We start from the raw sequence: 22,414 nt of genomic DNA, 5'->3' as shown, positions 1-22,414 counted from the left end.
CCAACCTGTGGGAGATGCTTCAGGAAGGTGAATTCTCATCAGATTACCGCAACAAACTGACAGCTAGAATGACCAAGGTCTATAAGGCTGCAATTTCTGTAAAAGGAGGATTTCTTGATGAAAACAAAGTTTGAAGAACACAATTATTACTTCAATTAAAAATCTTTATTTATAACGTTGTCAATTTCGGAACGCCATATTACTCAAAACAAATAAATAAATAATCAATAAAGAAACAAACAAATAAAGATTTCAATACTTAATTAAATGTGTCCTTCACTTTTTAAATAAATAAATATTTCAATAATTAATTAAATGTGACCTTTTATTTTTAAAATATAATTTTATATTTTTACTTAAATAATTAGAATTATATTTCACAAATAAAGTTCAACTTTTCACATTGATGTATTTCTGAATAATCGCTTTTTATTTTGTAATACCCACTTTTCATAATAATGGTGTGCTCTGTCAATCACTTTGGAGTGTAATTGAGCTTGTGAATGGAACATCAAACACATGGAATGCTGTCCAAGTCCAAGACCAAGTCCAAGACCAAGACACACTAAGGCGAGGTCGAGACCAAGACCAAGACCGAAAACAGACTAGGGCTAGAATCGACATCACATTACCCAGATCAACTGTGGAGAAAAAAGGTATTGCTGTAAAGTGTCATTACTCAAATTTATGTTATCTTTTCAATTATATTGTCCATATGTCCATATGTCTATCATTTAAAATCTCCCAGATTTGTCATAGTTACGAGGCGTGATGGAAAATAATATTCTCAGCAATCCTCTCCTATAACCATTTTATCAGACCTCGTCAAGGGAAAGAGATGGGATGTACCAGAAAGATGTTCATATTAAGTCTCTTATACCAGGGACAGAGGCCTCAGGTAAGCTATGAATACAGCTATGTAATGATCCTTTGCTTTGAATTGAACAGAATGAGCCTCCAGATTGACTTGCACATCCAAGACCGTGCTTTCTAATCAATGTAAAATACCTAATTTATTTGAATTCTAACTATGCTATAGACTTCGCGGACATTTTCGGACATTTCTTTGCCGACTTCGCTATGATGCGATGTGTATGATGTGTGTGGACTGTGAAGCACTGGCAGTGTCCGTGGAGAAAATTTATAAAATGTAACGTTTTTAAAATAGATGCATCTGACTGGTTGCATTTGAATTGAAGCGCGTAATAAATAATGATACTGTTCTGTGAGGATGTGCTGTTTTCTCTTTTTTTCCCCATCCCATCGAGACCGCTATGTCCGAGACCAAGACAAGACCGAGACCAAATAGAGTCGAGACCAAGACAAGACCGAGACTACAAAAAATTGGTCTAGAGACCGGTCTTGAGAACTACAGCACTAGCGTACTGCAAAGTATAGCCTTGTTAGAGCATATGTAAACAGCTCCGTACATTTCAGAGCAAGTAACAGGCAATATTACTGACCCTTTTGACCTTCCATATATTACAGTCATAAGCTGATGTGCTAATGACTAAACACTTACAATACGGTATGTCATGCTTATATCTTTACTACGGCATTTAACAAATGGCAGAACGCATGTCAGCAAATCTTTTTCCCTACCATGCCAAAAAAAAGTTTGCATCTGCTGGGAAGTTGGTCTAATATCGGACACATTGTCAAAGTGCGCATCATTAATGCTGCGAGCAAATTCAGGAAAAATAAATTGTGTAAGAAGTGATTTATCAAAGATGTTTTGGAATTTGCACAGATCATATATTGAATTTACACTCTGATGAAGCTTCTTTCTTTATGTCAAAGCTGCTCCGTGTCCCGTCCCGCATTCCTGCCCCCTCCTTCCTTCCCCAGTGAGCCACACCTGTTACTAATTTGTCTTAGCATTGCCCTTGTGTGACTCACTCCAGCTGCCCCTCATCTGCTCCCTCGTTAGTGATGCTGCTACCTGCTTGTGCTCCAGAGTTTGTCCCATGCTTTCTCCCCTATCTGTTCCTTGTCTCCCCGTTTTGACCCCTCATGGTCCTTTTGAGTTCTCCCCGTTTGTGTTTTGCTGAATACCAATAAAGCCCATTTTGATTGTCCTGACGCTTGCTTTTGCCACTTTCCATGCCTCCACGTAACACTCCATGCTTTATTAATATTTGTGAAAGTGCTGGTAAAAATGACATGAAGGTGAAATTAAAGTGTGTAGGTAAGACTGTGCGTTCAATAGTGACGATAATGGATGTGTTAATAGAAATGTATAACAATAGTATACTTGTTTATAGTATATAGTATTATATATAGTTTTATATTGGGCTCTCTGGGGGCTTGAACTCCTGGTCAGGTATTAGGCCTATCATATATCATCCAATAAAACACATTACAGACTGCACCCTTTGTCCTTGAATAGCCAAGTAATATTAGCCTAGGTATATCTTAGTAGTGAAAGACCTTTTTAACAGGTACATTTGTACCGTGTTGACGTGGTATAAAAACGCACATCTACATGGGTTTTTAAACATGCATTTAAAAACCCATGTGGCGACTAACAGAGAAGAAAAATACGGATTATATTCGTATAATAATCGTGCTGGCGGATTGATCGGTCAAATTTAAAAAGAAGGAAATTTTTTCCATACACTTGTTTAATTGTGTTCTCTCCACATCTGTTTACAATTTGTCTGTCACTCTAGTGAGACAGTATCAAACAAGGGAGATGTAAGTCTAAGTCTGTTAGTCTTGGCAGTGAGCAGCCGGTATAGGTTCCAGTGGTAACAGATAGCTGGGTAGTGGAATTATCTATTACAGCTGCGACAGGCCATCCTGAAAACTGTCTCTAAAAATGCAAATAACAATCATGTTGCTGTCATTTACATGATCATATTATATCCTTAAATGCAGCTTCATGGGGTTCCTTGTGTATGCGGACCCAGACGGCTGCCTACTCCAGCCTTATGGTAAGTCCACCCCTGGTGAAAAGTTGAACTTCATTGTGAAATATAATTCAAATTATTTAAGTAATCATATAAAAAAATATTATTAAAAAATAAAAGGACACATTTAATTAATTAGCAAAATATTTATTTATTTTAAAACAAAAGGACACATTTAATTAATTATCAAAATATGAATTTATTAAATTTATTTATTTATAGATATATTTATTACATTTTGAGTAATACGGCGTTCCATATAAAAAGGGTGTTTCCTATTTTAAATGCATTGTTTCTATACACACACACACACACACACACACACACACATGAGATAAAATTCAGGGTACAACAAAGCACTGCACCAGTCTCTATTTCATCAGCATTCAAGATTCTTTAATGAGTGTATAGAGGTGCAGTGTATAAAGGTGCAGTGTATAGAGGTGCAGTGTATAAAGGCACAGTGTATAGAGGTGCAGTGTATAAAGGCGCAGTGTATAGAGGTGCAGTGTATAAAGGTGCAGTGTATGTGGTAACAGCACAAATAATAAAAGCAAAATTCATTGTGTTCAGTTGATTCCGAACAGCTATACATTTTGATAGCCCTACATTGTTTAATTTTGTTTAAACTACATCTCATGCATTATGATTAACAAACAAAACCAAGTGCTAATATAAAATTTACACTGGAAAAATATTACACATATAAAATTAATCACAAAATAAACTATAGAAATAAAAACAAATTATATTTAAAACAAGTTAATGCGTTTTACATTAAAATAAAATCTCTGCGAACTGGGTTCTGCCACTTTCTTCTACGCTTGTTGTAACTCCTTCGTGCCCTCACGCAGGTTCCCCCGGCTATAGGTTTAAGACGCGCGTTAGCTAAGCGTGAGTGGTAGCTGCGGCTTCGTCCCTCCTCTGCTTACTGTCACCAACACGCAGCATACAAATGTGCGGCTCCGTCAGCGCTATTTACTCACGGAGTCCGCATTAGAGGTGCACTGTGAGGACCGCTGGCAGATCGTGCCTAGTTGTGTTTTTACAATTCGACCGAACCGAATCGTCAAAATGGTGAGTTTTTATCCTGTTTTAAATGCAGTGTTTCTGACGACTCTGCCCAAGTGTAAACATAATTAAATATAATAATAATAATAATAATAATAATAATAATCTCTGCCACGATAATTTCAAATGTATATCAAAGCTTAGCTCTTCATTTACAACACCTGATTCTGTATCTTGTACCAGGCAAGGATGACTAGCATGCATATATATATATATATATATATATATATATATATATATATATATATATATATATATATATATATTTATATGCGCCATATGTTTGGACTAGAGCTGCACGATGTATTTTTAGATGCAAAGCAGTATACAGCTTGTGGACGTCAAGCACTCCTGTGGAAATCAGCAGAGCAACTTTTCTCCAGTCAGTCTTATTCTCGAATACATTTTGCTGCATTATTACTATTCTATAGTGAAATGTATGACAGGAATGTTCTTTCACTTTATTTGTTATACGGTGCAAATAATGAATTTTCCTCATTTGCTACATTGTATAACTATGTCACTGTTTCGTAGAGGCACACGATTGATTTTCATTTAACAAACAATCGAGTTTTTATAGCATTTAAAGAAAGTCTGGATTGCACAATTTGCATACATGTTATCAGAAAGATGAACTGATGAAATGTGCCCTAAAGTTATCTCAAGGGTGACTTTACTTGTTCCTCACAAAAGTAGATGCAACCCATTGTTGTGTTCCGTAAAATTTACAGTGGAAAAACATAAACCTGAATTTTTACATAAGAGAAGGCCGACGAGCGCTTGATACGTGACGTGGAATAAAAAGTAGCTTTAACGCTGGTTATGTCTGTTGGTTCTGCCATCTAAATGATGGTTTTATCATTGTCATTTTTATTTTAATATGGCTACAGCGTCACTGTCCTCATTTATTTATGGTGAAGGTCAAAGTCATGTGCATCTATATATGCCAGGGTTTATTTAGGGGGAAACACATTTGTAATATTTGCATATAGTGCTTTCAGAGTTCCCCTGGGGGAGGAACAAAGTTGACTCACTAGCACTGAACCTCGAAGTTCCTTTACACACGACACGTCTCAGAAAAATAAAGGTCTTGAATCTAGTATTCAGATTTTAGAAATATAACTCAAAATTCTGTTACAAATTCTAATGAAATATTAAATCGAAATATTCAAATGTGCATATTCAGTAACAGCACAAAATTGGCTCTAACGCTTGGCATCTAGGTCATAGGCTGCTCTTAGTATGAAAACCATACAGGGGGTGTCGAGGCAAAGGGAACAAAGGACCCCCCTCCCTCTGGATTACAGCCCAGTAGTCTGTCAGGGATGATGACTACAAATGTACTATAGCATTGATGCCCAGTACCCTGCCCAGAGGCATGGGAGAGGGTGTGATAATGAGCGGGGGGTGTGGGTGGGGGTAATATAACATAACAATGTAAATGCAAGAGTTTCCAAATGAAACAGTGGGGCCACACGCCCCCCCCATGCTCCAGCCCTACACCCCAGATCCAGTGTAATGCATCATTTTCATTGCATATTACATGCTTCACTTTCTCAGTATTATTGTTCAAATATTTCTGATTGTGGTACAAGTCAAAGTTAAATCATTTTGCTGACTTAGTTTAGAATTCCATACAACTCCCAATGACTATACACCATCATTTTAACTACTTTTAAATTTGCTGATCGTACTTTTAATATTTACACGCATCATGAAAAAAAGTGGCAACTTTCATTTCTGGTAAATAAATGATTTACTGTTTGGTGTCCGTGTACTATACTTGCTTTTGTAATAACTTGTGAGGTCAGAGGAGGACTTTCCCAGTGACAGCATTAGCACTGCTATGTGTTCTGCAGTGAGATGTGCCGTGTCCAGCTGGAGGTGTATTTTAGACTCATGTTTGCAGTGTGGGTGGGTCCCGTGGTGCTCAGGCTCTGGAAGTTTCTCGCCCGGTGAGGTGAACACCCATAAATAGCGGCTGCTGACAGACACATTCTGCCCAAAGCGCTCACTTACATCTGCTTGTGTTTGCCCCACCCTGCTAGGCTGCCAAGGGAAGGGCTGGGTGAAAATAGTACTCAGGCACCCCAGAGTAAGCGATTGATAAAAGGAAAACAACCCCCCCCTCTTGCCCCCCCCCCTTGTAAGGTCATGGTGTTCTGTTGTAGCTGAATTGGGGCACCTCTGCTGGGGAGAGACTTGGGGAGGCTGCTGTGTTCAGCCCTGACCTCTGCAGGAGGCTGCTGTGTTCAGCCCTGACCGCTGCCGGAGGCTGCTGTGTTCAGCCCTGACCTCTGCCGGAGGCTGCTGTGTTCAGCCCTGACCTCTGCCGGAGGCTGCTGTGTTCAGCCCTGACCGCTGCAGGAGGCTGCTGTGTTCAGCCCTGTCCTCTGCAGGAGGCTGCTGTGTTCAGCCCTGACCGCTGCAGGAGGCTGCTGTGTTCAGCCCTGTCCTCTGCCGGAGGCTGCTGTGTTCAGCCCTGACCTCTGCCGGAGGCTGCTGTGTTCAGCCCTGACCGCTGCAGGAGGCTGCTGTGTTCAGCCCTGACCTCTGCAGGAGGCTGCTGTGTTCAGCCCTGACCTCTGCAGGAGGCTGCTGTGTTCAGCCCTGACCTCTGCAGGAGGCTGCTGTGTTCAGCCCTGACCTCTGCCGGAGGCTGCTGTGTTCAGCCCTGACCTCTGCAGGAGGCTGCTGTGTTCAGCCCTGACCTCTGCCGGAGGCTGCTGTGTTCAGCCCTGACCTCTGCAGGAGGCTGCTGTGTTCAGCCCTGTCCTCTGCCGGAGGCTGCTGTGTTCAGCCCTGACCTCTGCCGGAGGCTGCTGTGTTCAGCCCTGACCTCTGCCGGAGGCTGCTGTGTTCAGCCCTGACCGCTGCAGGAGGCTGCTGTGTTCAGCCCTGACCTCTGCCGGAGGCTGCTGTGTTCAGCCCTGACCTCTGCAGGAGGCTGCTGTGTTCAGCCCTGACCTCTGCAGGAGGCTGCTGTGTTCAGCCCTGACCTCTGCCGGAGGCTGCTGTGTTCAGCCCTGTCCTCTGCAGGAGGCTGCTGTGTTCAGCCCTGACCTCTGCCGGAGGCTGCTGTGTTCAGCCCTGACCTCTGCCGGAGGCTGCTGTGTTCAGCCCTGACCGCTGCAGGAGGCTGCTGTGTTCAGCCCTGACCTCTGCCGGAGGCTGCTGTGTTCAGCCCTGACCGCTGCAGGAGGCTGCTGTGTTCAGCCCTGACCTCTGCAGGAGGCTGCTGTGTTCAGCCCTGACCGCTGCAGGAGGCTGCTGTGTTCAGCCCTGTCCTCTGCAGGAGGCTGCTGTGTTCAGCCCTGACCTCTGCCGGAGGCTGCTGTGTTCAGCCCTGACCTCTGCAGGAGGCTGCTGTGTTCAGCCCTGTCCTCTGCAGGAGGCTGCTGTGTTCAGCCCTGACCTCTGCCGGAGGCTGCTGTGTTCAGCCCTGACCTCTGCAGGAGGCTGCTGTGTTCAGCCCTGACCTCTGCAGGAGGCTGCTGTGTTCAGCCCTGACCTCTGCAGGAGGCTGCTGTGTTCAGCCCTGACCTCTGCAGGAGGCTGCTGTGTTCAGCCCTGACCTCTGCAGGAGGCTGCTGTGTTCAGCCCTGACCTCTGCCGGAGGCTGCTGTGTTCAGCCCTGTCCTCTGCAGGAGGCTGCCCTTCCAGCTTCCACATTCCTGCTGCAACCCAAACACTGATCCCGTCCTCTTAGCCGCTCCGTATCTGCCCTTCAGATTTCCAGTTATCATTATTTGCACTCAAAAGCTAATATGGCTTGTTAACGGGGCTAAACTTTCTAGCATTACAGTTTTAACTGAATAGAAATAATATAAATGTCCTACTTTTTATAGTTGTGTGCTTAGCTGATGCTCTCAGACAGGCTGTCGGCTTGTCTTTCTGACTCCAAGTCTGTTGTCCAAACCCCACATTAATACACTAAATAGCATGCCGGAATAGTGCTTCCGGAAGGATGAGTGTGTCCGAAACCCATATGCCTGTCAAGTACACTGATAGATGAGAAGCACCAGATGCATTTTATAGCCACCCAGAACTTGAAGTGTGCAAACTGCTCTGCCAGTGGTATGAAATTCTGTGACTTTGGTATGTGCAAACTGCTCTGCCAGTGGTATGAAATTCTGTGACTTTGGTATGTGCAAACTGCTCTGCCAGTGGTATGAAATGCTGTGACTTTGGTATGTGCAAACTGCTCTGCCAGTGGTATGAAATGCTGTGACTTTGGTAGGACAGACAGCTTTTAACAACAAAGTGTAGATGACTGCAACTGGAAGCTTGTGATCATGAGATTGAGACTATATATCTACAGTATGTACAATATTTGTGGAACAGTGCAAAACGGCAAAAGCAAAAGATAAAAAAGTGCAAATGACCTAATGAATTATCAGTGGGTCCATGGGTCCTATGGCAGATTTGTGTGGGAGATGTCTTTCAAGCAACAGTATAGAAATCAAGAGATTCCCCATAATATTTGAGCATTATGCACAATCTGTGTTGATTGGAACAATCGTTTCATATGTTTTTCTTTGCCTTAATGAATTGTCTGAATGCCTCTGATTTTACCCCTTTTTAATTGTTCGTTTCCTTCCTTGTTCTGAATTCTGTGGTTATTTGATACGCCTACTTGTACTGTAGTTTTAAAATTCCTAGTAAAATTTTAGAGGCATGTGGGAGTATTGAGTTGTTGTTGAAATGTTTTTTTTCCATTTACACTGCATATGAAACATAAGTGTGATGATGAACGTCGTTACAGACAGAATGTCAGATGCTGCCTGTTTTCATGTACTTTATTTTTTCAACACCTCTTGGTTTCTTAACTGCGTGGTGCTTAATGGCATAAGCTGCATGGAATAGCAGCTACCTCACTCAAAATCACAAGTGATGTTCTACTTACTCATTAGAAAAAGGAAAAGAATGTGAAAGAAAAGTGAGAACTTCAGTGTTCAGAAATTCCAAGTAGCATTAATTTAATGACATTGTAATGTGACACTATCAAGTCCATATCTCTATGAAGTGGGTTGTTTTCTGTAATATTTTTGAGTTAATTTAGTTCAATTATTGTAGTATAAAATTGTATCCATATTATTTACAGGGATGAATAACTGTAACTTTACTGACATGTTGTCCGAAAAGTCCCACACTCACTGGTATGCTATACTGTGTTCAACATTGGGAATAGTATGTTTTCATGAGGGCTTGGTGATATAGCAAAATTTCATTCACATTCACAATTTCATTCACGGTCGATATTGATTATTTTGATGATATAATTCCATTCATTATTTCTTTACTCCAAGGCTGCATTTTTGCTTAACATTTCAGGAGGAATCTTATCAAACAGATCCAGAACATGAAAAAAAGATGAGAAATTGCAGAGACTAACTCACTAACTCACTATGATGGGACCTATTGCAGGGCACAGACACACAGATATAGACAGACAGAGACACAGACACAAACATGCAGATCAGGTATCTATATGTCTTTGTGGGGACTCTCCATTCATTTCTATGGGCATAACCCTAATTCTAACTATGACAACCCTAACCCCTACCCAGCCCTAACCTTAACCATATTTAACAAAACAAAATTCAATTATGTATATTCGATTGTATTCACAGGTATAAAAAAATAAGTTTAACAGTCTTCCATGACTCACATATCTTAACAAAACAGCAGCGTATTGCATGCACTGCAAACTCAATCAACCTTGCTGTGCATTTGTTTTGCATAGGTTGTCAGATCTTAAATGATTACCATATGATTGAGTGTAGTACTCAGTTCAGAAACCAGCTATAATCCTCCCCTCAGCATGCAGCTCTCCAAGTCTGAAATGGGTAGGGCTATCTCATATTCAGCAGCTGCGTGGAAATAAAAATGCTTTAATTCCATTATTTCAAGATTAGATGATAACACTTTATCACTTCCGTGTTGTTAGTTTCAATAAATGTACGCATGTCCGTGTTCTCAGTAGTGGTGGCGATGTCCCAGTTTGAAATTGTGTCTTCCTCTGAGAATATTAGTGTGCAGTGTTCAAATACCATGTTACTGTATTTAGTTCCACCCTTAGGGGATAACTGGCATTATAAGTTCAGAATGCCCTACCTTGGAAAATGGGCCATGTGTTTGGTTAAACTTGCAAAAGAATATAAAAGAGCTTTACACTGTGTATGGCTAGATTTAAATATTTAAAGTATTGTATGGCTATATTTACATGTATATAGGGCAAGTATGTATGGCAGTTACTGCATTATTTATTCACAAAAGTCAGTCAGTTCTCCAGTTACTCAACAGAATTGGTTGCATTTTCTCATGACCTTTGTTGATTTCTTTTGTCTCCCATTCCAGCGCGAGTGCATCTCTGTCCATGTTGGGCAAGCTGGTGTCCAAATGGGAAACACGTGCTGGGAGCTGTACTGTCTGGAACATGGCATCCAGCCAGACGGGCAGATGCCCATCCAGAAGCCCGTGGGGGGGCACGATGACTCCTTCACCACCTTCTTCAGTGAGACTGGAGCTGGCAAGTACGTCCCTCGGGCCATTTTTGTGGACTTAGAACCCACTGTTATTGGTAAGTATTGCGAACATCCCTTACAAATACTACTGGTAGCATCAAACAGCAATAGCCTAACGAGCCCATTCTAAAGCAATGAGGAGCCGGAAAGCGGGTTTGGGGCGTAATCTCCAGTTAACAGCATGAACTTGATCACTTTCTGTTCCAGAAACTGAGATTAAACTGAACATCAGTCAATTACTGTGGCAACTAAAGCTTGGAACCTACACAACAGTGGTTTGGCTCACAGAAATTCGGGTTTGACGGGCGGGGCTGCCATTGACATAGAAGCAGGAATTATTCTCCGATTAGACATTCTGTCATTCCCTGGCAAATACCTCCGTGAACAATAACTTTTCTCATCCCAGTCCGTGATTAATTGAATAATGCATGCCTGGGATCAGTAAGGTTTGATTTCACTTGATAAAATTTGTTTTATCTAATTTATTTGAACAACCGTTTTCAGCCTGTCATTTCAAACATCACACCTCATGGATTTGCACTCTTTACAAACTTTATTATTGCTCTCCACTTTCTTCCGACTGGAAACCTCTTATATAACATAGCAGATGACGAACACACTGGCAAAGCAACCGCAAGTCGGACTTTCCACAAAGTATGAGCTACATTCACATTTATTCAGGGCGTCTCGCAAAGCCAAGAGCGCTTAGCAGTCAGAAGGCTACTGCGTATTTTTGTCGTTTTTCCCAGAAACAAATCCTGGACAATAATTAGACCTAAAGGATAGTTTCACCAAATTACAGGCTTGCCATTTATTATAGGAATGTTTACTGGTGATGGCATTGAACGTTTCAGCTTTAGCTGAGAGCCCCGTCCTGCTGAGCTGCACACTGAGCCAGAGAAAGAACTTGGAGATGGAAAAGATCTCAGGAACATCAGTGCAAATAACCATTTTTGTTAGTAATCACTCACCACCACCACCACAATAAATGAAATAAAGACAAATTCACCACAGTTTCATTTATGTGCCTCCCTTTGCCTACACATAAAAATGAGACACACAAACTTTTTGGTCATTTTACAAGAATCATCCATCTTGACATCCACAAAATTCACTTTAACTAGTATTACCGCACTAGTTTAATATTCTCCATCTAGAGAACACTTTATTTGCTTCTCCTGATGGACCATGTAACATTACTCAAAAGGCAACTAGGAAGAACACATCTAGTTAATCCTGAGTGTATAAATATCATACTTTCACTTATGAATGGGACATTAGGAATAAGTTAATACTGAGTTCAGCTCAGTTGTCAAGGTCAGGGGACCCTCACCCTCTTCAGGTGGGTCTCTGACCCACACTGTTAAAGGACAAGCAAGTGTATGTAATCAGATGTGCCTATTGACATGCATGAACTTATATCTCAGCAGTCCTCCATGTATGTCCCCTCACTGAGTAGTTTGATTGGCTCCTCATGTTCTATTAGGCAAAATCTGGGAAATATTCAATCACATATAAAAGCATGAGGCTGTATTATGGCAGAAGGATCCACTTGACCAATAATGCCATTGCTCACTGGGAAGAGAACAGTCAATCAAAGTCATTTAAAAGTGAGTGTCGATTATGTTAAACGTACTGGGGGTCAGACATCATCAATGCCTCCACCCCGTTCCATCCATCCATAATAAATATTAAGCATCAGCCAAAGTCTCCAGTTAGACAAATGTTGGGATTAATTACAAATACACAGTAATATTCCTGTCATTTTGAATTATGTTTTTATATTTCATTCTATATTGCTGCCAAGTTCTTTAGGTTCCAATTGAATTGCAACTATATAAAAAAATTCCCATATATACACAGCTCAATGTACACAAAGTAAACCATTTATATTCCATATTCTATCAATTATACTGTATTAGACAATGTTGTTGACCACATTAGTCTGATGAATTTAAAATAAAATTAGAATGATCTACTTACGCGTTGACTAGTTGTGCATTTTTGCAACACTGTCTCACTGTCTCCTTTGCTCTGGCTGCCCTGTTACTTTTTCTTTACAATAAATTCATACCTGGTATAAGCAGATGTTAATATTTCCATTCCCAACTAACATTAATATTTCCATTCCCAACTAACAAACTCAATCCCTAAAGTTGTAATCAGTGTTTCTGGAACCCAGTACCTATGTTTGCATTGCTTCAAGCTCATTCAAGTTGGAGTTCAGGTTGAATCCCAAACCTACATTCTGGAATACCCACCAGGTCCTGATTAACAGCACTTCGGCAATTAATTCCTAGCAAACATTCACATTTATGTATTTAGCTGACACGTTTATCCAAAGTGACATTCAGTTGAGAGATCAGGATCAGCCAATCAGCAATTGGGGTTAATGGCCTTGCTCAAGGACCCAATGGGGAAATTATTCTGTCAGCTGTAGGATTGGAACCTGAACCAGCAACCTTCGGATCACAGACACAGAGACCTAGCTTGCAGAGACACACACTGAAAGACATTAATTTCAAAGTTATTTAAATATTTATTCTTCTAATTGTAGCAAGGTATTTAGTATTGCACTAATATTGCAATAAATTTAATATAAAACAATTTAAATGTAAGGATGTACGAACAGATAAAACAGAAAGATGTCTTGGATGAAAGTGTCAGTCAGCAGAGTAACCATTCATGAAAATTTCCCTTATATTCTCATTTTTATACTCTCTGCAGATGAGGTTCGCACAGGGCCCTACCGGCAGCTATTCCACCCAGAACAGCTCATCTCTGGCAAGGAGGACGCTGCCAACAACTATGCCCGTGGGCACTACACCATCGGCAAGGAGATCATTGATTCAGTTCTTGACCGGATCCGCAAGCTGGTATGAAATTTTGAGCTTTTGGGGGGGCAGGAGGTTTGGGGGTCATATTTGCCACAAAATGTTTTCTGCCCTCTGCATAAAGGGCCTCTGACATGTCAGGAGCTTGTAGGTTCCTTATTGTTAGTTGCAACAGGATGCAAAGCACCGCTGTATTTTTGTTACCTACTTTGTTCCTCTGTAGGCTGACCAGTGCACCGGCCTCCAAGGTTTCCTGGTGTTCCACAGTTTTGGTGGGGGTACTGGCTCTGGGTTCACCTCCCTCCTGATGGAACGCCTCTCAGTTGATTTTGGTAAAAAGTCCAAGCTTGAATTTGCAATATATCCAGCTCCTCAAGTGTCCACAGCTGTGGTTGAGCCCTACAACTCCATCCTGACCACCCACACCACCCTGGAGCACTCTGACTGTGCCTTCATGGTGGACAACGAAGCCATCTATGATATCTGCCGCAGGAATTTGGACATTGAACGCCCATCCTATACCAACCTTAACAGGCTGATTAGCCAGATTGTCTCCTCCATTACAGCCTCACTGCGCTTTGATGGAGCCCTGAATGTGGACCTGACAGAGTTCCAGACCAATTTGGTGCCTTATCCCCGTATCCACTTTCCTCTGGCTACCTATGCCCCAGTGATCTCTGCTGAGAAGGCTTACCACGAGCAGCTGTCAGTGGCTGAGATCACCAATGCCTGCTTTGAGCCAGCCAATCAGATGGTGAAGTGTGACCCCCGTCACGGCAAGTACATGGCTTGCTGTCTGCTGTACCGTGGAGACGTGGTTCCCAAAGATGTCAATGTAGCCATTGCAGCCATCAAGACCAAAAGAAGTATTCAGTTTGTGGACTGGTGTCCTACTGGCTTTAAAGTGGGTATCAACTACCAGCCACCCACTGTGGTTCCTGGAGGAGACCTGGCCAAGGTTCAGAGGGCTGTGTGCATGCTGAGCAACACCACCGCCATCGCTGAGGCCTGGGCTCGCCTGGACCACAAGTTTGACCTGATGTACGCCAAGAGAGCCTTTGTCCACTGGTATGTGGGAGAGGGTATGGAGGAGGGAGAGTTTTCTGAAGCCCGTGAAGACATGGCAGCCCTGGAGAAAGACTATGAAGAGGTTGGCATTGACTCTTTTGAAGAAGATGAGGAAGGGGAAGAGTATTAAAAATGGACAAAAAAATCTGTGCTTTTAATTGAAATATATACATATATGCCATGCTTTGGTGAAAAACATATATTAAAATATTAATTTCCAGAGTGGCCTTTGTCTGAATTACTTGCATCATTTGTTTGTGAAGACTAATATATTTACAAATGCAAATAAAAATAACAAAAGAATATAAAAAAAAATCCAGCTCCTTTAATTGCTTTTTTCCTGGACATGGTTAAAATGAGACTGGAGCTTTTATCAGAAGCAGAAGGCATAACATGGGATATTCTGTACAAGAGGCCAGTTTATCACATAGTATATAATGTCATAATATAGAGACAGCAGTTGATCAAACCAAAAGTTTATGAAGTGCTGGAGCGGAACGTTATACGTGAAGGAAACCGACACAGACTCACGAGGTACACACAGAAATCCAGGGGCTGGGAGGCCAAAGTGCACTAAGCCACTGTATAGCTTAAAACCAAGGAGCCCCTCTACAAACATAATACCGGGAGTTTTGAACAATAGTGTAATTACATTTTTCTTGTAAAATTAGTAGTACTCACGTCTAAATGTGTTACACTATGACACATAATGTTCAGTAAGCAGAATCCCTGAATATGGCGGAAGTGATAAACGTTATTACAAACAGCACTTACAAATTATATAGCTACAGACTTCTAGGATGTGAAACTAAAACTTTCCGGTTTTACAAAAAATGTACTCAAAAACGTATAAATTGCAGGTGCAAAAATACGATAATATCTGTTTAAAAAAATAACATCGCGACTGACAGATGGACAGATGAATGACAATATTCCTGAAATACATCCTACGCAGCAGGTAGGTTTGTGGACCTGCGATGACAGCAGCGGCGGACAGTCAGCACTGCGGTAGGTGACATGAGGGGAGGAGCCGTACTGCGTCACAACGTGTACACGGAACTCCGGCGAGGATGAGGAAGAGCGAAGGAAGGGCCCGATGGCCGCCCAGCGATCCAGTGTCCGCGATCGCCGATTTCACCGCTAAGGTACATTCCGACAGTTAATATCAAGCCCTTTATCTGCTAGATAAATTGCAATTATTTGTAATTTCAGGTGCACCGATTCCGTTTCATTTAGCTTGTAGGTTTACTGCGCCGTGACCTATTTCGGTCTTGACGTTATACGCCACGTTATATTTATCGTTTTGCTGTTAAGCACGTATGTTAAAGTGATCCGTGATCGCCACGTTTACATGCTGATAGTTTGGTCGTTGATCTTCGCAGAATACATAATGGGGCTTAAGTTGTGAATCCCATTCATTTTGTCTTGGCCGGCTTTCTGGACACCAAACGCAACATTATTTGCTTAAAACGCTGGTCGTCGTGTAAATAATTTGGAAAGCTGTACTAGGAAAGCACTGAATTAATTATAAACCCGTACGTTACTGTACACCAAGTACATTGTTCCGCTGAAATGTTGTTAGATAAGCCGGTATGGGTGCCTTAATTTTGGTCGCAGTTGATCAGTAGTTTGTGTATTTCTGTATAACAAACAGAAAAAATGTGTCAGTATTTAATCATTTTTTCTTGTTGCCATGTGAATGCGAACTGTAGTGGCGTGCTTGCGGTTTGGATTTAACAGAATGATCCGTGTGGATGGAGACACTTTCTGCAACAGGCAGGCCTTTTAACACTTGTACGAATTGTAATACGGATATACCTGATATGCATCTGAATTAAGTAATCGATTTTATTACTTTGTATTTATCTTTGAAGCCCGGTCTATTTTTTACCTTAATGTGGAATGTAACTTATAACTGATATTTGTAACAAAGAGTGCAGATTCCCTAAACAAAGTTATCCCCTTTTCACTTTCTCTTTTCATATTCATTTGTTCCTCTCATGTATTCCTGGCTTCACCCATCCCTCCATCTCCCTGGCCAATCCAGTGTGACCCAGCCATGTGCCAGTGACCATGGGTCAGCACCTCTGTATCTGCGCCCGCAATACTATCACCATAGAAGACAAGAGATACTTCTTTATACAGAAACTAGAGGAAGGGTAAGAAGGCATCGGCTAGTTGGTCTGCCAGCTGCAGGAGGCCTGAATTCCGTTGAGAGCACCGCCTGTTCTGCTTCTTATCAGATTTTGGTGTAATAAAAATATCACATTGAATAGGAACTTCTATATTGTTCTTTTGAAGAACTTTAAGGCCAGTTGGTTCTGTAGAACATCACATGATGTCGCGGGAATCAAGTAGACTGACGCGAAAACTTCTAAATCTTTTTGAAGGGGGTTCAGTTATGTGGACCTGGTGGAGGGAGTGCATGATGGACGTTTCTACGCCCTGAAGAGGATCCTCTGCCATGACAGAGAGGGCCGCCAGGAAGCCCAGACGGAGGTGGAGATGCACCGGCTCTTTAATCACCCCAATGTCCTCTCGCTAGCTGGTCACACCTTCGTAGATCGCGGGGGCAAGAGTGAGGCCTGGCTGTTACTGCCTTATATCAGGGTGAGTCGTCCAGCCTCCTTCCAGCGATGAATGTTCGTGTCCCGGTCCGCTCCAGCAGTAATTAAATATTACCTGTCAGCCTCATCAATAAGCAAAGTATCACCCAGTCTGCTGCAACATCCAATAAATGTGACCCAGCAGTGCTAATGAGTAACCATAAAGTCAGCGTGGCAGGAATGAGGATGAAGTGGCTTAATGGACTGAAAGATCAACGCAGTACCCGCTGCACTGCAACCTTATTTACGGTGAACATTATGCAAATGAGCCCAGGGATTCAGCAGTGGAGCTATGCTAAGGCAGGTGCATGTTCATGCAGTTTGTTTTGGACCCTGAAATGAATTTAAACTTCTTTCATGCACTTTGCATGTTTCTCTCAATTACGTGGCTTTCAGCGTGATGTTCAATTCAGTATGTTCTACACGGTTAATGTTTAGTGTCAACCATAGAAAATCTACTTTGGCAAACTATGATTGAGTGATGGTGCTAATCACACCTGATCTTGTACATTTGTATGCTTGTTTTTAAATTGATATGACAGAGGTTAGGGTTGTCCAGCATGAGAAGAGATGTATTAGTTATTCGCATTGTAGAGCTCTGCCTTTCATCAGTGTGTTTTTGTTGACAGCTACCTGCATAACTTGAATAATCGCTCTTTGTGAAATGCCCCCCAGCTCGCTCGGGATGGTTGTTGAGGCTTTTGCTTGTTCTCCTGCCTGTGCCCCTCACAGAAAGGCAGCTTGTGGTCTGTGTTGGAGAAGCTGAGGGATAAAGGTGCCTCCATGCCTGAGGGGCAAATTCTGCACATTTTCCAGGGAATGTGTGCTGGCCTCAAAGCCCTTCACGACAAAGGCTATGCCCACAGGTACTGTTACTCCTCTGGAGAGACTAAGGGTGCTTTTCCACTGCACCAGGTACCAATCTTTTGGTGCTTCGAGAAAGTGCAGAAAGTACAGTACTCCAAGGTGTTGGTTTTCCACTGGTGTAAAAACTGGTACCGGCACTGAATAACCTGACAGCATGAGGCTGGATGATGTGCGGTATTAATATGCACATACGATTCTTACATTATAGCGCGGGAGTTAAAGTTTCAATAAAATATTTTTACTGTTACTCTGCCATAGGAAACAATTTAGGAAACTTTACAATTTTAATTATTATTCCTTTTATAGATTCTTATGTTTAAAAATCAGTTTAAAGTTTACTTCCGCTGCTTTTGCATGAGCACTACATGCGTTCTCTGAGACAATTGTAATAATTTTCATCCTTGCCAGTTAAATCACTTGAAGACGGAGTTGTGAGAAATTTATTCACTCTTTTTTTTGTTTTTATAAATTCCTCAATATTTATTACAACAAAATCACATCGCTAGATTTATAACTAAATCACATCGCTGGGACAACATGCTATATGCGTGCTGTATTAGTATATTAAACAAAATACATTCATTTCTTGTCATGCCATCTGGATATTTTTGTTGTATGTTCTTAGGACCAAATAGCATTTTTTTTGTTATGTCATTTATCATTATTTTCTGAGTTTGCTGCTGTTTTCAGGGTGGCATTTGTATTGTGTTATTTGCACAACCGATCCCCAAAGAAAGTGTTTCAAGTCCCATCCCAAAGTACCAATGAAGTACCCCAGCTGGTTTGCCACTTTTGGTACTGGAACTTTTGGTACTGGTTCTCGACCGGAAGTCAGTGGAAAAGCAAAAGTACCGATAGTACCGTACTTGGTGTGGTGCAGAAGTGCCCTAACTGAAAACCTCGAGGACCATTGTCAATGTTTATCAGCCCTGGTCCAGTAGAGTTCCTTTCCAGTTGGGATTACACACTGCCCCTAATAAAAGAGTACTGAGAAACACACTGTCCATCCCCTTTCTATCCATTAGGGACATAAAGCCAACCAATATCCTCCTGGACGAGGACGAGACGCCGATCCTGATGGACCTAGGCTCCATGAACAAGGCTCGTATTGAGGTCCGAGGATCCCGAGAGGCCATGACCATTCAGGTATCACGGTGATGTGGAGGCACTTGTGTATGTCTGGCTTCCAGGAAAGCCTTGTGCAGAAAGCCAATGTGCACATCTGTTGCTCAGAGGATCTTTCCTTTTGTCTTTTTCAGGATTGGGCTTCCCAGAGATGCACCATTTCCTACAGGGCACCAGAGCTCTTCAATGTGGAGAGCTACTGCATCATCGATGAGCGCACGGACATCTGGGTAGGAGACTCCCACTCTTCAATCCTCAGTCTGACACGTCCAGATGTGTAAAGCAAAGTACCAGTACTTTGTTGTTGTACTTAAGGGTGATTCTGCCAAATCGGTGCCATTTGCATGTTATAAATCTTCAAAATTAAATTTAATTTTTTCATCTTTTTCAACACTGAATCTAATAATACATATATGTAATCATTCAGAATGTGCACTGGTCAATCTCAGACAAATTTATAAAGTTCTTTCAAGGTTTTAAAGTGGGAGTTGTAATGATTTTCAAATGCAACCAACTAGTTCTTTTTTGTTCCCCTCAGTGTGTGTTTTTTATATATTTGTAGATTTTAAAAAAATCACCGTATATGGATGCAAGTTGTACTTCTCTCATTATATGAGTAACAGGACTGAAAGTAACAGGACTGAATTTTAGCATAAATTTAGCAAACTCGTGAACCATAGCCACATACTCTGAGACTTTCTACACAACACCATCAAAAAAAAATACTATTTGTGAAAAGCACGCAGCACACCTGAGTATAGGGCTGTACAATTCTGGGTAAAATGTGAATCACGTTATTTTTTCACTCAGAATTGACATATGCACGATATATCGGTTAACCGATATGGCCGGTTGATATTTAAACTCTCAATATCAATAAAGTTAACAGCATCAAAAGCTAAAGAGACAACTACTAAAATAATGCAGAGAGAGCATTGGCGATCAGCCATTTTCCATACTAGAGAATGAGGGATTTCATTAGCTCATTTACCACTTAGAAGTGGTCAAAGAGTACCGGCCCGTGACATGTTTATAATTCATTATTAAATCTGGACCGCAGATCGATTTTTCGTCACTGTGCAAATCTGCGCCAGCAAGCTCAGCAAGTTTTTGCCATTTATAGATGTGTCTGATGTGCATGTGACTAGTGAAGCAGGTGTCCCTAAAATGCAGCTGCCCACTGTCTCTCTGTCCACTGTGCAGTCGCTGGGCTGTGTCCTCTACTCCATGATGATGTTGGAGGGTCCTTATGACCTGGTGTTCCAGAAAGGTGACAGCGTGGCGCTGGCTGTGCAGAACCCTATTGTCATCCCTCAGCCTTGCAAGTGAGTAACACTGTGCCTGTTTGGCTCACCTCTGTCACAGAGACAACTCGCTCATCTGTCTTTGGTCACTCACCCCATATGATTTGTTTACAAGGTACTCACAAGGCCTTCAGACGCTGCTCAGCTCCATCATGGTGCCCAACCCTCAGGAACGACCAGACATCAACTGGGTCCTTGAGCAGATCCAGAACCTAAACAAACCAGAGCGACCTGATGAAGCCACTGCTGTGGTATGATGCTCCTGAGGAGGAACCTAAGTGTGGTTCCTCTCTTTTTTTTTGGACTCTTCATAAGGAATGAGCTGGACGTCACCCTGAACAAACACACCTCTGTGTTGGCAAATCAAGCATGTGTATATGCACATAATACCCTCAGCCTTATTCATAACACCACACCTATACAGACAGACAGTTGGGAATAATGTTGTCCATCATTAAATAAAAACACATCATTTTAGTCCATGTAGCAGCAGCTATGACATGCTGAATGGAATAATACAGTGGATTATTTTTCTAAGGAAAATGTTCGTGTTCCTTGTGATTTGTACTTGTGTTGATCCAGTTTGTATGCAGGTTTACCTAATATAGTAACCTGAGTTTGTAACTCTATAAAAATTGAAAATTCTGCTGCCTAATGAAAGAACGGTTCTTGTATTATTGGTTCTAATTAGGTTAAATGTGTCTGCATGTGTAAGTAAATTACCTGTGGTTGTGTAACACAAATTTCAGAAATTGAATGAGTTGTCTGACTAGTCCTAGGCAGTTATATTATGACATTAAAATACTACAAAGATTTTGACCATTTCAGGCTGATGAACCCCCTGTAAATAGTACAGGCAAATCTTCCAAGCTGTTAATCAGAAATGGTGTAAATTCCCAAAGGGCAGTAGTTTACATTCAAGAAAAATGTACTTTCAGGGAGATTTAGGGTAGTGCTTCCCAAGCCAGTCATCAGGGACCCCCAGACAATCCACGTTTATGCTCCCTCCCAGCTCCCTGCCAGACAATCCATGTTTATGCTCCCTCCCAGCTTCCTCCCAGACAGTCCACGTTTATGCTCCCTCCCAGCTCCTTGCCAGACAGTCCACGTTTATGCTCCCTCCCAGCTCCCTCCCAGACAGTCCACGTTTATGCTCCCTCCCAGACAGTCCACGTTTATGCTCCCTCCCAGCTCCCTGCCAGACAGTCCACGTTTATGCTCCCTCCCTGAGGACTGGGTTGGGAAATGCTGATTTAGATTTTTTTTTTTTTCCCCTGGTAGATTTGTTTTTAAATGTAGTTCTATAAACTGAGGGCTAGGTTTGATCCTTATAAAGATTCGTTTTGCTCTTTGGGTTCCATCGCCGGTGTGTGAGGTCCTTCATGACTTATTCAGAGCTTTTTTTTCTTTCTTTTACTAAGCAAACCAATTTTGATCCCTGCAGGATTCTACCCAGAGTCTATGTATGTGTTTTTTTTTGTCAAGGAGAACTGCTTTAGTGTTAAACTCTGACATATATCTTTAGATACTGTTTTTATTTTAATCATATATTCTTTAAATTGAATTTATGACTTCAGGTAGTGTAACACAAAGAAATGTTCTTCTGTGTGAAAGTGATTATACTGGTCTTTTGCTGTTACAGAGTTGCATTTTCAAGTAATTTAAAATAATTTATTGTACCCATTACTGCCGATTACCTTTGTAACTACAGAAGGGTTACCTACCAATGTACCAAAATACCTCTAAACAGGTTTGCATATCCACCAGGCATTCATGCGTTGTTTCCTGTACATAGATATTTATAATAAAATTAATATCTAAAATATGAAACCATCCATCCATTCATTAACTACCGCTTGTCCGTGGTTCGGGTCACGGGGGTAGCAGCTTCAGGAGAGATACCCAGACCTCCCTCTCCCCAGCTACCTCTACCAGCTCCTCGGGGAGGACGCCGAGGTGTTCCCAGGCCAGCCGAGAGATGTAATCCCTCCAACGTGTCCTGGGTCTGCCCCGGGGCCTCCTCCCTGTAGGACATGCACGGAAAACCTCTCCGTCCGGGTAGCCGCCCAGGAGGCATCCGCACCAGATGTCCAAACCATC

At 41.9% G+C, this 22,414-nt stretch overlaps 2 protein-coding genes across 2 annotated transcripts; both read left to right on the top strand.

Annotated features, from left to right (window-relative positions):
- The first annotated feature begins 3,828 nt into the window (after positions 1–3,828).
- LOC111840725 (tubulin alpha-4A chain) lies at positions 3,829–14,632 on the top strand. Its single transcript, XM_023805874.2, has 4 exons — positions 3,829–3,989; positions 10,344–10,566; positions 13,238–13,386; positions 13,568–14,632. The coding sequence occupies exons 1-4, from the start codon at positions 3,987–3,989 to the stop codon at positions 14,540–14,542; spliced, it is 1,350 nt and encodes a 449-aa protein (XP_023661642.2). The 5' UTR covers positions 3,829–3,986; the 3' UTR covers positions 14,543–14,632.
- A 760-nt stretch (positions 14,633–15,392) lies between these two features.
- Positions 15,393–22,144, top strand: stk16 (serine/threonine kinase 16). The gene is made up of 8 exons (XM_023805875.2): positions 15,393–15,557; positions 16,460–16,571; positions 16,803–17,022; positions 17,751–17,884; positions 18,911–19,031; positions 19,145–19,240; positions 20,214–20,335; positions 20,430–22,144. The coding sequence occupies exons 2-8, from the start codon at positions 16,486–16,488 to the stop codon at positions 20,569–20,571; spliced, it is 921 nt and encodes a 306-aa protein (XP_023661643.2). The 5' UTR covers positions 15,393–15,557; positions 16,460–16,485; the 3' UTR covers positions 20,572–22,144.
- Positions 22,145–22,414: the final 270 nt, after the last annotated feature.

Source organism: Paramormyrops kingsleyae, chromosome 1 (assembly GCF_048594095.1).
Source record: "Paramormyrops kingsleyae isolate MSU_618 chromosome 1, PKINGS_0.4, whole genome shotgun sequence".
Classification (NCBI taxonomy): Eukaryota; Metazoa; Chordata; class Actinopteri; order Osteoglossiformes; family Mormyridae; genus Paramormyrops; species Paramormyrops kingsleyae.
Note: the sequence above shows the minus strand (reverse complement) of the source record. Positions and strands in the feature narration are given on the sequence as shown.